Source organism: Opisthocomus hoazin, chromosome Z, assembly GCF_030867145.1.
Source record: "Opisthocomus hoazin isolate bOpiHoa1 chromosome Z, bOpiHoa1.hap1, whole genome shotgun sequence".
Classification (NCBI taxonomy): domain Eukaryota; kingdom Metazoa; phylum Chordata; class Aves; order Opisthocomiformes; family Opisthocomidae; genus Opisthocomus; species Opisthocomus hoazin.
Genome location: NC_134454.1, coordinates 84,893,334 through 84,908,299, shown reverse-complemented (window position 1 = coordinate 84,908,299; position 14,966 = coordinate 84,893,334). Strand labels below are relative to the sequence as shown.

Below are 14,966 nucleotides of genomic sequence, written 5' to 3'. Positions count from 1 at the left end.
CACCTCATGATTACAGTTTTGGAGCTCTCTCTTCATCCTCACAGCTTTTTTTTGAAAGACATTAAAATTATACCTGCAATTTATAGGCAGACACAGAGGTTATGGATCTGAAAATGGAACTTGGCATCATTTACCCCACTGGGTATCATTTACCCTACGAGAAATGAATTAGCTTCAGTTAAACTATTCTTCATTTACTTTAAATCCTAGATTTCCTAGTAAAGGATCTGGATGAAATCTTCAGTGTACATTGAATCTATAAAGTTATGATAAACTCCACAAAAAGTCAGACGTTTGTTTGAGTTGTTAGAGAAGAATTAGTTCCACTGAACATCTTTTAGTGAGGGATAGCTGCATTGCGTCTGAAGGTACCTTAAAGACCTGTTGTGAACTGCTTACAGTTGAGGTGGCACATGTTCCTGCTCTTTCAGCTAAGGCTCTGTTCCCACAAGTCCACAGAAGGTCACCGAGAGTGGTGTTGCAGGACAGTATGGATTCCAGTCCTGTGACTATCTCTGTGCACATAATGCTACCTAGTCATCTCACCTGCACCAGAAACACTAGTGCAAGCGCAAAGAAAAAAGAACGATGGGATCTCCTTCATTGTGGAAGTCACAGGGACTTAACAACTCAGTCTTTTTGTGTTACAGAGTCACACCAGATTTGAATATTGCAAGTAATACAAAAATCAGTGCAGCTATAACATAGCTATTTTGCATTCATATTGAAGATTTATGTAGCCTCCAGGGAGCACATCTCTTGGATAAACACTGAACAAAATTTCGGTGGCAGAAATGAGTGCACAATTGATTAAATGCTACAAAAGTCTAAAAAAGCCACTCTGCATGTTGTTTGCTATCTTTGCCCTCCCCCCTGCCTCCTTCAGATCCTTTGCTCAAATTATATCTCTGATGATGATTAGGGCACAAGGGAGGGGACAGAAATACCTATGTTGTGGAATTTTTAAGGTAAGCATACTTGTTATGGAAGTCGTCATGAGACAATATATATGCAAGCCAGAATATCATTTGCAGTCATTTATCAGAGCAATGAGATGTCTGAATCCATAGTCTCCTGCTTCACTTCTGCAAGGCTGTACAAGCCTCACTGGGAAAAATGGCAAGTCTGCAAGCCCCACTTAAGCTGACAAGAGCTTGTTGGAATCCCTGGCGAGTCCTTGCTAGCAGCTGCAGTCATTACCTCTTCACTAGTGGGTTATTGTCTTTTTTTTTTCCTCTGTTATTTACTAAAATGTAATTACCGAGCTATTAATTCTTCCCCTTTACCATTTATGATGCATTTGTGATAAAAGGTGAAAATTAGCTTTATTCTTTTTTGCATACCAATGAGGAGGGGGGAAAAGTATTATATGGTGCATGATAAAATAAATGCAGTTAGGGATTTTAGAGGTAGTTAACAATAAAGATTGCTTCAGCGTCTGCATTTAGGAGAAAACTACTAACGTGTTTAAGAGAGAAACCATTAGCATAAATACGAAAGAAAAAGACAGCTTTCTGAGTTAGGGAGTTTAGAAGTGAGGCTTTTTTACTGGCATTGTGGAGAGCTGATACGATGATTTCATCCATATTTTGGGGTGAATGAAAAGTAGATATCATCTCCCAGGTGATGGACTGCATATTTTCATTACTGCATAAGAAATGTTGTCTTTGGAATAGCAGGATTAATAAAGTTAACAAAAGCACAGTTGCTGTAAACTGGCAAATATATCATCACCTGAAGGCAGGAGGGAGTTAGAGCGGGAACATCAATGCAGAGAAGCTACGTCTGGAGGGAGAGTCTGAGTGCCAGTGCAGGTTTTTCAGTAGTTGCTAGGTGAGAAAGAAGGGTCACTGTGTGATGCTGTTTTCTGAGGTGTTGAGTTTTCTTGTTGGAAGTTGTTATCATTAGTGGTTTTTTCCTTATTTATTTTACTTAATTTTTTTCTAAGGCTGATGTGGTTCAATCTTACTTTATAAGCCAGGCATGATGTTGAACAGTAAGTGAGTACAGAATAACAAGCGCATATAAGAATGTTGTGCTGTCAGTGAATGGGGCAGTGTAATAGTGATCCATCAGCATTCAGGGTGTGAAGGGACATCTACACCTGCTTTTCATGAGATTTAATCCTGCATGGTCTGTGACTGTGAGCAATATAAGATATGATGGGAAGAAGTACCATAGCTGAAAAGAGAAGGGGAATACGAAACTTTAAACTCACATGTAGGAAACGACATGTGATGAATACTGATTATGTCCCACAATGATTTAAAGAAGACAGTAATCAAACTACCCTCACAAACTGGTGATACTCAGAAAAGGTGAAAATTTAGACAGCCTAATTTAAAGACTCAGACTCATCTAAAGATGACACTCATGTCATCATGGATTAACCTGATGTAGTAACTCAGATTAAGAAAGGAAAGTCTTTATTTTTAACTAATTTATTCTTTATATTCAGTACTTCTGAGATTCTTAAAGTCTCTCCAGTGGTCAGAGATTAAAGATGTAATAACCAATGTGACAGAATCCACCTCTTTCCATGCAAATACACTAGTCTTCAGAAAGAATCCTGAACTGAGATCTAGTGTAATACCAGTGCCTGTCTGGGACTGCAAACCTGTTTCTGGAGGGAAAAGGTTGATGCTGAAGAACAGAAGTGTGGGAGAGGAGTAGGACAGGGAAACCTATTTAAGAGAGTTATCAGCCAAAAATTTGTGAAAATTAGGGATGTAAGAATGCGCTTGTATTTCATGTTCAGTGTGAGTCTAATCATGTTTCTTACATTGTCAACCATCCATCGCTCATCTTGCACCATCTTCTTGCCCATAGGCAAGGTCTTGAGGTGCCCACTGTCCTTCAGTCTACCTAGATGAGCTTGTTTCCTCCGTTTTCAGAGTGTACACTGACTACCAGAAAATCCTGGAGATTAGCAGCTAAAGATTAATGCTGCTAGTTGTAGTAAACCTGAATATCATACCTGTCTCTTCCAGCAATGATTACCTGTTATGAATACTCTTCCTCTTCCTGCCTGTTCCCCTTTCCAGGTAAATAAATTAGCTTAAACAGAGGGAGGAGTGACCAGATAAACAGGCACTGATTTTGTCAGGTATGATATGGCTGCTATTGATTGTCTTCTAATTTACAGGTTAATTTTGGTATCTGTCTCGACATTTTACTTGTACTTTCCCAGAGTTAAGGAAAAGCTACTGAATTTGTACACTGTGGAGTTCATAATATTGCCTTGGAAGACTGTCAGATTAAGTTCAGAAAGACATTAGTCTTCTAGGAACACGGATGGCATCTTTTATGTGATCTTTCTACTGTTCCCATCATCGGTGAAGTGCATTTTGTCCCACACACAGTAGAAAAGGGATGTTGCTGGTTAATAACAGAAGCAAGGATTCCTTCCTGCAATTATAAGGCATGAGACACTGAAAGATCATTAATCAAGGGACTGATTATAACAATAATCCACTTCCACTGCAGGCTTATGGGCTAATTCTCATTCATACTAATCCCATTTTGAACTGCTCCTGGATCATTATTAGAGCAGACAAAAAGGGTTGTGAGACAGGAGTTTGATATACAACCAGATCAGTGTGAAGACTTGACACAGAGAAGACTCAATCCCTGTCCTGCAGTATTTATGCCACACCCCTGTATTTAATTTGGTCTGTATCTGAGCCGTTATTCAGCTCCCTTCCTTCCTCCCAGTGATGTGGCAGATGGCTTAGGCTGGCACAGTTGGCTGAGTACCACCTGCTGCAAACTTTGCTGTATCTTTTTCTGTGTAACTTCTTTTATTGTTACAGTTTGCAAAGGATGACTGGGAATAGGGGGGAAGCGAGAAGAGAGTGTGAAGTGATGCTAGTTCAGTGCTTTATTGTTTTCTGTCATATTGTTGCTGGGAACCTATAGGTGATGCAAGCTGCAATTCTGCAAGCAAAGGCAACACAGTTTGAACTGTAACTTCTGTGATAGAAAAAGTGCATCTGTTTATTATTTCCCAGTGTAACTTAACCCATTCTGAGGGATAGAAACATTCAAACCCAGGCTGGATGGGGCTCTGAGCAACCTGGTGTAGATGGACATGCCCCTGCTCACTGCAGGAGGGTTGGGCTAAATGACCTCTAAAGGTCCCTTCAAACCCAAAGCATTCTATGGCTCTATTCTATGATTCTATGACAGCATTTCCCAATGTTGAGTGCTGTGAAGGGAAAAATCTTCTTTTGTCTTTTGGCACTAGAAGTTGCATCCTCTTGACCTTTCAAACTCTGTTGGAAATAAAACAGCCTTGAAGTTAAAAATCAAGAAGAGGACAAGTCTTACCATCCAAATGCATGAAAGATATGAATGGACAGGGGCTGTGGCTAATATTACCACAGCCCCTGTCCATTCCACATACGAGGCTGAGACTCGTATTTAGTCTCTGTTGAGGTAACCAGAAAGGTGTGAAGGAAAGTCATCCCCAGTATCTTAAACACTTCTCTGAGGATGGGTTGAATTACTCTCTGGAGCTGATCATCTCTGTCTCCTGACTGTAGAGAGAGACCAGAAGACTAGCCTAGAATAGGTGACTAGCTCTTCAGGGACAGCAAGCAGATGAGACAAGTCTCATCCTTTGCGTCTAGATGAGTAGAGGTATTATGGTGGTTAGAAGATACAATATCCACCCAACTTCCTATCTGGATGTTTTGTTATTTGCAAGGTAACTGCTACAGGTTCCTTGCTGCTTGCTTATTGAAAAAACTGTTAAAAGAGTCTTGCTTTTATCCCTCCTCTCCCCCCCAAAAAAGACTGAACAACTAGCAAAAACCAAATAATTATCATAACACTTCTCACCAATGTACATTCTTTAGGTAAATCTGTTTCATGAGTTAAAAGAAAGTCACCACATGTTTTATGACAAATAGTGCCAGGTAAATAATACGTAATCCAAATAAAATCCACAATGATGTTTATCTGTGCAAGAAAATATATGAACGGAGAGATATGGTAGGGTAGCACTTTGGCTTTAAAAAGTCATTTGCTGCTAATAAATTATCTTTGACCTTATTGGCAAAATCTTCTCAGAGATAGAAAAAGTTCTCAGCTTTTTTGTAACCAAAAACTCTGATTTTTTTTTTTTTAAGTGAACAATGTATTTTCACATATTTCTTTTACCTTGCGTGGTGTTTACTTTTGATTCTCTCACTCACCATGTGAAAAGTTTATTTTTCTCCACTGAATTGCCTATGTCCTTTTCGTTGATTTTACCCTTGTTTGTTCATTGTCATAAATGAACAATATCCTGCCTGTTTCCAAGATCATACCCCCTCCCCCACCAAGTGTTCACTAGAAATGTAAAAAAACCCTTCATAACAAGAATGACTCCCGTGGTAATCAAGGAGACAACTTTGATTAAGAACACCTGTTAGCAGATTCCTGGTTCTAAAGTCAAGCAGAACACAAGACATGTAGATATAGAAAGCGGCATTTCTCAAACTGTGACGCTGGCCTCCCTGGGGACGCTCTGACCTCTTTCAGAGATATAAGCCAAGATCATAAAAACAGAACAGACATCAAAATGTGTGTACTGTGTGTGTAGTTTTAAAAACATGACACCTTTGTTTCTGAGGTGCTGCATCTTTAAATTTCTGACCACTACACTTCTGAGGAATGTGGAGGAGGACTGCACTTGTAAGCATTGCACCAGGTTTACTCCTCAAACACATCACCACACAGTGAGAAAGAAGGGACAGATATGGTGACCCCCTGCTCCTCATCTGTGTCTTTTGTTGTTGTTGTTGTTGTTAGTTCTTCCCTTCCTCTGCTTTTTCTTTTATTCTTTTTGTGCTGACAAGGCTATCTATTAGCAATGCATAAGATAAGGATCCAGGAGATTTGTGTTCTGCTGGTGTACAATGGTGATGTGGAAGAGGCCATTCAGCCATCTTTGAAAAATCATGTGAGATGCCTGATACTGGATAAAAGGCAAATGTGGTATCTGTTTACGAGCCATGTAATAATTGAGACATTTTCTTGCTAATTTTTTTTAACAGCAGGTAGACATATATGATTGTATGAAGATTAGTATCAGGTTTTTGCTGCATTCAGTTGTACCGGAAAAAGAAAAGAAGTTATGCTGCTTTCTTTCAAATTTTAGCAAAGTTTTATGATTTTTCTATCCAGACTTGATGCTTGTTCTCAAATAGAATATCTCTCAAAAAAAGAATGGTGATTTTGTTTCAAAAGCTTTCTTACCACACTTTTCAGTTAAGTATTAGTCATAATACACAAGAGTGTTAGAGAACGATGTCAAGCTGCAAAGTGCTATAAGCTCGACAAATCTTCACTTTAATTCTCAGAATTTATTTCCTTTAGAGTGGGTGTGATTTCCTTCTGTCTCTTCCCTTTGGCATTTACTTACTTGGGAATGTTTCAGACTTTCGCCTTATAGAGTAGCAAATGGCATATAGTACTATTCGTGAATAATTATTTTAAAAATCACTTTTACAGCAGGAAATCATTAAAGAAGTTATTAGTGTACCAGCTAAACAGATACACTCTTCCTTAATTATAAGAGAATCAGGCACAATGTAAAAACAAAATCCTTGAAAAATCTGTAAAATCTTTATGTCTGTCTCCATCTGCCTCTGAAATCTCCAAAACTGAGATGAACTTGGATTTTGGTTCTGCTTACTGTAGAAATACATGTACACTGTGAAATCTGAAGTAGGACTTGACCTAAAAAAATGAACAAAGAGATACAATTAAATCTAAGTCCTTTGTCTTGTATATATAATATGTATACATTATTGCAAGGGTTATAGTATGATTATTGGAAATTGTATTTACTCTTTTTTTTTAGTGTATATTATTATCTTGGGATTCTTGGTGAACACAGAAAAAGAAACCGCTTTTTTCTGAAATCCAAGAAAAGGCTTATCTATGTTTGACCTTGGAGTCCTTTACTCTGTAATGAGCAATCATGTCAAGGGGAAAAATCTGAGAAGTGAAAGTCAATATCAACATAGAAGAAAGGAAATGAGTAGCTGAGTTAACAATAGAAAACCAAGTGGATGTGCCCAATCTGGTTTACATAGAATAATGAATGCCTCTGAAAACGGATCGCTGCAAATTCCACACTAAAGTATTTTGGCTGTCTAATACATCAGCAGCAATAACATGTCATAAGAAATTGCAGAAGTAAATTCATTCGTATCTTTAAAGTCATAATTATGTCCAGGCAAGAACAAGAATGTGTAGTTAAATGACTCCGACTCAAGAATGGCAATGCCTAAAAGCTGAGCACTTTGTCCCTTTGGAATGATTCAGTGTGTAAAATTAGGAACTGAGAGTCTCCTGGCAGTCAAAGAAAGCTGTTAAGCATTCCTAGGGAATGATGATGGGAGTCCTCGTGCAGCAGAAAGTCACTTAACTGTCAGTAACTTAAACAGGGATATGTGGCCTAATTCCTTCTTAGTTTGCCATAAATCACTATAAAGGAGTGTACAAACGTCTGAGCACTTCCTAGAGGTGGATCAACTGACTAAGCAGAGCTCTTTCTTTGTAAAAGGCTGTGCAGAATAATCATACAATTTTACAGTATTTGATCTATGAAATCGCTGACTCAGGAAGACAGGTCATGTGGGCTGGGGTTTAGGTTCCACACCAAAACATCTACTTTAGATGTCTACATGGGACCTAATGGTTCCATTGAGTTGTATAAATGTTCAGCTTACTCTACAACAAAAAACAGATAAACAAAAAATAAGAAATTAGATAACTAAAGAGATAACCATTTTTCGTTGTCAGAAGCACTCTGTAGTCCATTAATTGCATTCACTGTCTTACCATTATCTATCATGGAAGCTTAGATAGTGGCCTGCAGCTATGTATAGACAGCTAAATTCAGAAGCCTTAATCCACAAGTTTAACACCACTTAAGGTTTCCATTGCCTGCTCATCCTGAAGGAATTCTGGCCTTATTCAGCTCCTCCTACAAAGAAGACTACCCTGCTAATCATGGTGAAGAACAGTTCTAGGTAATTTTTGTAAGGAGAAGAAAATTGAGGGAACAGGGGAGTGCGGAGGGACCCTTGTTCTGGCAGGGAAGCCTGGAATCTAAAGACAAGTAAGGGACGGGGAGTATGTCTCTGTGTTTCTTCCCACTGCTGACCTATTTCTCACACATTCACTTGCAAGAGGAAGGGATAGAATATGGCCTGATCCACTCTATGCTGTAACTCAGCAGTTAATAAACTCTCCTGGGATGGCAGTGGTGATTAAAGATTCTGAAATTCTGAGTAAGTCTTGAAGCACAGTCCTACCCTAAAATTACCTGTTAGTCTGCTCTTTTAGAGCTTAGTGTATGAACTTTTTGCTGTAGCAGGTGAAATATTTTGAATGATATATAAAAAAGCCCTTGGGTAAAAGATATGTCATGAATAAATGATAATGGTCAACATGAAAGTCTGTTCACAGGAAGTATTATCAATCAATGTGAGTAACTATTAAGAGAGATTTAAAGCTGAGACTTCTAAAAGAGCACAAATAATCCATTTCCCTTCAGTTTTCAACAAGAACTGAGGATATATATGTAACATAAACTGTTTTAAATATCCTATCTTAAATTTGTAACAGAGAAAAAATTACAGGACTTGATATTGCATCCTGCTGCTCATAGAAATGGTCCAACATTGATATGTGTATTCCTTGTTTTATCAGATCTTCCTGCATCTTAATATCTCTGGAGAACTGATTCTGTCAGGAGGATTCTGATCCTGACCGATTGTTGCCATGGTATTGGGTTATTTTGGGCTGTGATCAAGAAGAGCAAACAAACTTGAAAAGGAAACTGGATTTAAAACAAATTCTCAAACCACAGTGCCTGAAACTAGTTTTTGAAAACTAAATCTTGATTTTTGTATGAAGTGGGACTTGTTAAATACCTCTAAAAACCATACCAAGAACTGGAATTGTTACTGTGTCAATAAATACATACATGAATAGAGGAAAATTCAGGAGGAGAAAATTGGGCCAATTCTCACACTATTTGAAATTGTTGATTTTAATTTAGTGGTATTATCCCACACTGAGCTGAAACCCCCAGCTTCTCTGAGAGTATTTGAAAGCAAAACTTTTTGCATATTATGTTCCTGTTTTACTAGGCACTATTCCAAAGCTAGTGGGAGTCAATGAATGTCTTTTTGTTATTACTGAGTTTTTGAAGTGAGTATGTAATAGGGAGTTTGTACCTGTCTCCCATCCCTGGATAGCATTATAACTCTTCTTTTACACCTGTTCATATTCATACAATTGCACGTCGTCTATGTGTACCAAAAGTGCTGCAGAATGTTCTAGAAATACATGAGACAATACTTTCTGTATGCAGGCACTGACATAATAACTTCATATTTATAGATAACAGGGTTGCCTCAGTGGAAAAAGCAAGAAAAAGGTCCTAGGAGTAATCCTGGTGGTGTATTATCCAGGAAGATGACCCCAGAAGGAGGCAGGAGTTTCAGCAAGCAGTATTTAACACAGTAAAACAAGCAAAGTGAAATTATGTAACAATGGGGGAAGTTTTCAGCAAGTTCGTTATTTGCAAATGGATAATTTTGTTTGCCAAATTACTCAGCATGTTCTTCCTATTCCACAGGCAGAATTCACAGCCATGAGGGACCAATATATGCGAGGTGGAGAAGGCTTCATTATCTGCTATTCTATCACAGATCGCCAATCCTTTCAAGAAGCAGCTGAGTTTAAGGAACTCATTTATCGTGTCCGGCACACCTATGACATTCCCTTGGTGCTGGTGGGAAACAAAATAGATCTTAAAGAGTTCAGACAGGTAAGAAACTTATCTGCTGCTTTTGACTTGGTTTTCCTTGGCTGCCTCAGGGATTTCTGTGGCATATGTTATACAGTACCACTGAGAATTCTTAGCACAAGATGAGATTTAATCAAAGAGCAACACACTAGGACTGGTAATAAAGACTTAGCGGTACTTTTCCTTCATGTGTTATGGATGTTAAGGTAGTCTTCGCTAATCACATACAGATATTCTACATTTTTACTTGAAAAGGAATCCCACTATTCTGGTTAGAAGTTGTATATATGTTCAACATGGAAACAGATTCATTCAGGAATTTCTTTGACTATGAGGGCATTGAGTGTGACTCTCTTGAAGTCTTTAGGAATCTTTTCTAACTCTTTTCCTTTTGTTTCCTGTCTTCTTCCTCCTTGCTGTTTGTGTTGGCGTGTGTGTGGAAGGGGTGAGAGGCACCATCTTAGTCATGGCTTGGTTGTGACCTGGTGCTGAATGGAAAATTTCCTTATTCTTATGCAGAAACTTTGAAAAGAGGAAATCAAAGATTTTACTTTATGGAAATCTTAAGAGGCTCTTCATATACACTACAGTTGCTTTCAAATGACTGACTTCTGTGCAGACACATGTAACTGTTAAACAAAATGGTGTTTTTCAGTTCATTAGTGTCTATGCTCACATGGTCTTGTCTACTCTTTTCCACTTATCCTGTCAATTTTCTCCCTATTCCTTTGTCTTTCTTCTACCTGAGGAAAATCCAAGTCAGTGTTAAGCCTCAAATTAGTCCTCAAGATCTAATGATGTACCTTTAAAACTTCACATCTATTTCCAGATCATTGACTTTCTCCCTAAGTCAGACTGTGACAAAATCTAAGTGGTGACAATCCACCTGCAGTTTGACACATATCTTGAGGCCTCAAACAATAGTGCCATGTGCAACACACAATACAATCTGTGCAGCTTCTGGGGTACTTGTATACGAGATGGGGAGGGATGTGAATTCAATGGTTCTGCTGAGAGAACAGGACATTGCACCTGATCCCAATAGAAATGGGATATGATTGATTACCTACATTTATCTATAGATGAGGTTTTCAGGAATGCTCTGTTCACTAAGTGATGTAAAGACACCCTTCCTGTTACATGTGGTGCTACCTCCTTCTGATCTTATGTTTTGTACGGCATTTATATTTTAATCTCTGTTCATGCATATAAAAATAAATACCTAATTTAAATCATAGAATCATAGAATGGTAAGTCTTAGAAGGGGTCTTGTAGATCATCTCATTAGAACTCCCCTGCCATGGGCAGGGGTACCTTCTACTAGACCAGGTTGCTCAAAGCCCCACCCAGACTGGCCTTGAACACTTCCCAGGGAGGGGACATCCATCACTTCTCGGGGCAACCTGTTCCAGTGCCTCACCACCCTCACAGCAAATAATTTCTTTCTTATATCTAATCTAAATCTACCTTATATCAATTTGAAGCCATTACCTCATGTCCTATCACCACCTGCTCTTGAGAAAAGTCCCTCTTCAACTTTCTTTCAGACCCCTTCAGGTACTGCAAGGTTGCAATAAGGTCTCCCTGGAACCTTCTCTTCTCCAGGCTGAACAACCCCAACTTTCGCAGCCTTTCCTCATACGAAAGGAGTTCCATCCCTCTGATCATATTTGTGGTCTCCTCTGGACTCAGTCCAGCAGATCCATGTTTTTCGTGTGCTGAGGGCTCCGGAGCTGGACATAGGACTCCAGGTGGGGTCTCACCAGAGCGGAGCAGAGGGGTAGAATCACCTTGCTCGACCTGCTGGCTGCGCCTTTTTTGTTGCAGTGCAGGACATTGTTGGCCTTCTGGGCAGTGAACACACGCTGCTGGGTCATGTTGAGTTACTCATTAACCAGCACCCCCCAAGTCCTTCTAGGCAGGGCTTCTCTCAATCCATTCTCTGCCCAGCCTGTAAAAGTTCTACATGCTCTTTGATAATCTTGTCTGATGTCCCAAACAGGAAGATTAATGTGCATGAATGCCTGAACAGGATATCGCAAACAGCACTCAAGATTAAACAGCACAAGGGGGCTCTTGGGAATGATATTAGAAATTACGTGTGAGAGAAGTGAGAGACACACAAGAAACTTATACAAGGTTGTCACTGAAGGTCTTGTCTGAATGTGTATCAAAGCAATTCCAAATCATAGTCCTATTTTGCTTGAAAGCTTTCTATGAGCCAGGATTTAGGTCTACAGAATCTTTTCCTCCATAAACCCTGTAAACTGTCAGCAAACACGGTAATGTCAGAAGGGTTTTCTCAAATATTCTGCAATCCACACTCTGAGCCGTGAGACACCCTGAAAAACAAATATGATAACACAATGCAGATCTGCTTCTTTGAATTAAGCACTGAGAAGCAAGTAGTATGAACCAACAGGATTAGAGCTGTAGAACAAAACACTTTTTTCTGAGTCCACATTTCAGGAATTTATTTTTAACTTACGACTAGTTCTACTTGAGGGCCATTGTCTCCATGATTACCTGGTGCTGAGGAGTATGAGTTGATCTCCAGGAGCTTATCTTCACTTAAATTCAATGCATAGTTTAAGTCATGTTCTCAGAGACCACTCCAAAATTCAAAGCAAGGCATGGTTAAGTGGAGATGATTAGGAGATACTGCTCAGAATGCCTCTGTGACATAAACTAACGCACTAGTGTGTGGGAGGTCATTTCTGTGCCCAGCTTTAAGTGTGCATTAATAAAATTCAGCAGCTCATAATTTCAGGACTGGGATGTGAGTTTCTGCTGTATGTTTAACAAAAACTAAAATAGGTTATATCTATGCTCACCTGTTAGATTCAGCAGTAAGTACATGATGAACTGTGGGAAGCTAGATTGAAAGGATTGTTTTCAAGGTCTTGTGCTGTAGTTATAGCCTCATTAACAACACTGCTTGGATGGTCAAGAATGGTAGCCAGCTAATTCTGGTGTGACAGACAGCAATGAGCTGACAATGTATATAGCATTAGCATATCAAAGAACAAACAGTGCTGTACACAAACTTGCCAAATTCAAACAATGGTGAGACAGTAGTGTTAGAATACAATCAGCCAGACTGGAATTTGTTTGGGGCACCAGGGCTAGTATTGTTGTTTTGTTTAATGACATTTTTCTCCTATGAATTTCATTAAAGTTCCTGTAATGTTATTCATCATATTTGTAAACATAACATTAAATTCAACATTCCTGGGCATCTTTTCCATTTAATGACAATTCCACAACAATCAGACAGGCTCTAATAGCTTGGTCAGACAAAGCATTTTTTTGGAAACGTGATCCCCTACACAATACAATTAATGATGTATGCCACTTGCCTCAAATGTATCAACAAGACTACAAGAACAAAACTAATCTGCAATTAAAATTTTGTGTTAGGGGAAACACTAATGAAAAACAAAACCAACAAGATTATTGCTTGTAAATAATATTTTTATTTTCTGATGGTTTCAGTGAAATTATTGTCTTTAAGTATACCTGTCATTTTTAATGTCTTAAGAAATCGGTTTGTCTTTACTCCTTAAAACAAGTTTTAATTACATCCATGAGCCTAAAGAGTAAACGCTTTCCATTTTCTCTGAAATAACGTGGAGGAATAACTGTGTAAAAACTGTGTGGAAATGATACAATAACTCATTACCTTGACACGCATATCCAGTCTGGTGGCAAAGCTGCTTCTATCCTCCATTCCCTACCACCCACTTGTACTGCAGCTTCGTCTGGTCCTTTCTGACCCAGTTCCGTTTTATGTTCAAAGATTCACTAGGAAAGAGAAAGGGCATGAATGGTTAAGGCATTCATCTGTGTCCATTCCTTGATTCTTAGCCATTGTTCTATGAAATATTTAAGTATTATATGTAATTTATCCCAAAAGTGTTTCACTTAAAAAATAGATCACTAAGTGCTTGATGAGATACCATTTTAATCTCGGTGGTTTCTAACATTAAAGTCATGATTTTAAAAAATATAGGCTGTATATGTCTTTTAATGTCTTTCTTGTTTCAGCGACATTTAGGACGGGCTGATACGAAGTATGATAGATACTTTCACTTCAGATAAGCTTTGTCACTTTGCCCCAGATGAACATCTAGTTCTTACTGAAGTTTAAAACCAGAATAATGGATAAATATGTAATTAAAACATATTGATCTTTAAAAAAAGCTATAAACAACTAATCCTATTTGAACTTATGCCATGCTAATGCTAAACTGCAACTTTTAATTATAATATTTTACAACAAATATATGTGTCACTGCCAAAAGATTTTTTTTTAAAAATCGCCAGAAGACTCTGCCTGCTGGTCATTGCAATATATTACATTCAGCAATTCAGAGGGGAACTAACTACACCAGCTCCTTTGAACAACGTGCTATAGCTCTGAGGTGAAAAGATGGATACTTTGCAGCAGCTTTTTCAAACTTTTAATGTGGATATGAGAACCCGTCTGGAAATTTTGCCTATGTACATATTGCATAGCCTTCATGGAGCAGTTTTTCCTCTACTCTTTTTTTTGGCCCCAGAGGAATAAGTTGTGGGCTCAGTCGAGTCCATGGATAACGTTGATGTCCATTGAGTCTAAGGTTATAAGGGCAGCTCAGGCTTCATTCAGCTCTTGGCCTCCCTGGGAAGCCTGTCATCCAAGCTGATAGTTTTGTCAGTACAGTCTTGGTCCTGAAAAGAACTGTGCAGTTGTTTACTCTTCCACACATGAGTTGTCTTATTGGCTTCAAGCACAAACATAAGCAGGAGCAGTGCTATTAAAAGTATTTTCTTCCTTCTCTCTCCCCCTTATAGCCTCCCTCCTTCAGCAGGAAATATGAAATCCGTATGAAATCTGTCTTTAACATGGAACCACATCTTATTGGGAGTGCAAACTGATTACAGGGGCTTCATTATATTTTCTTTCAAAGGTTTTATTCTATCATAAGATAATTCTCAAACCAGGATTGCAGTGCCTCAGTACATTCTCATGATCTGAACCAGCTGGCCACAGAACATCCTCACTTCAGTGAGGTTTTCCTCCGCAATTTATTCAAGATGAGCTGACTATTTATCAGAAACTGTGAGCATCAATATATAAATTTCTCATTTTGACAGTTGCTTTATTTTC

At 38.6% G+C, this 14,966-nt stretch overlaps 1 protein-coding gene across 1 annotated transcript in view; it reads left to right on the top strand.

Annotated features, from left to right (window-relative positions):
- The window catches only part of RIT2 (Ras like without CAAX 2), a 188,055-nt gene that overhangs the window by 88,839 nt on the left and 84,250 nt on the right, over positions 1-14,966 (top strand). Inside the window, exon 4 of the mRNA XM_009941336.2 lies at positions 9,644-9,835. Within this exon, the coding sequence (XP_009939638.1) occupies positions 9,644-9,835 (192 nt within the window). The remainder of the gene's footprint in view (positions 1-9,643; positions 9,836-14,966) is intronic.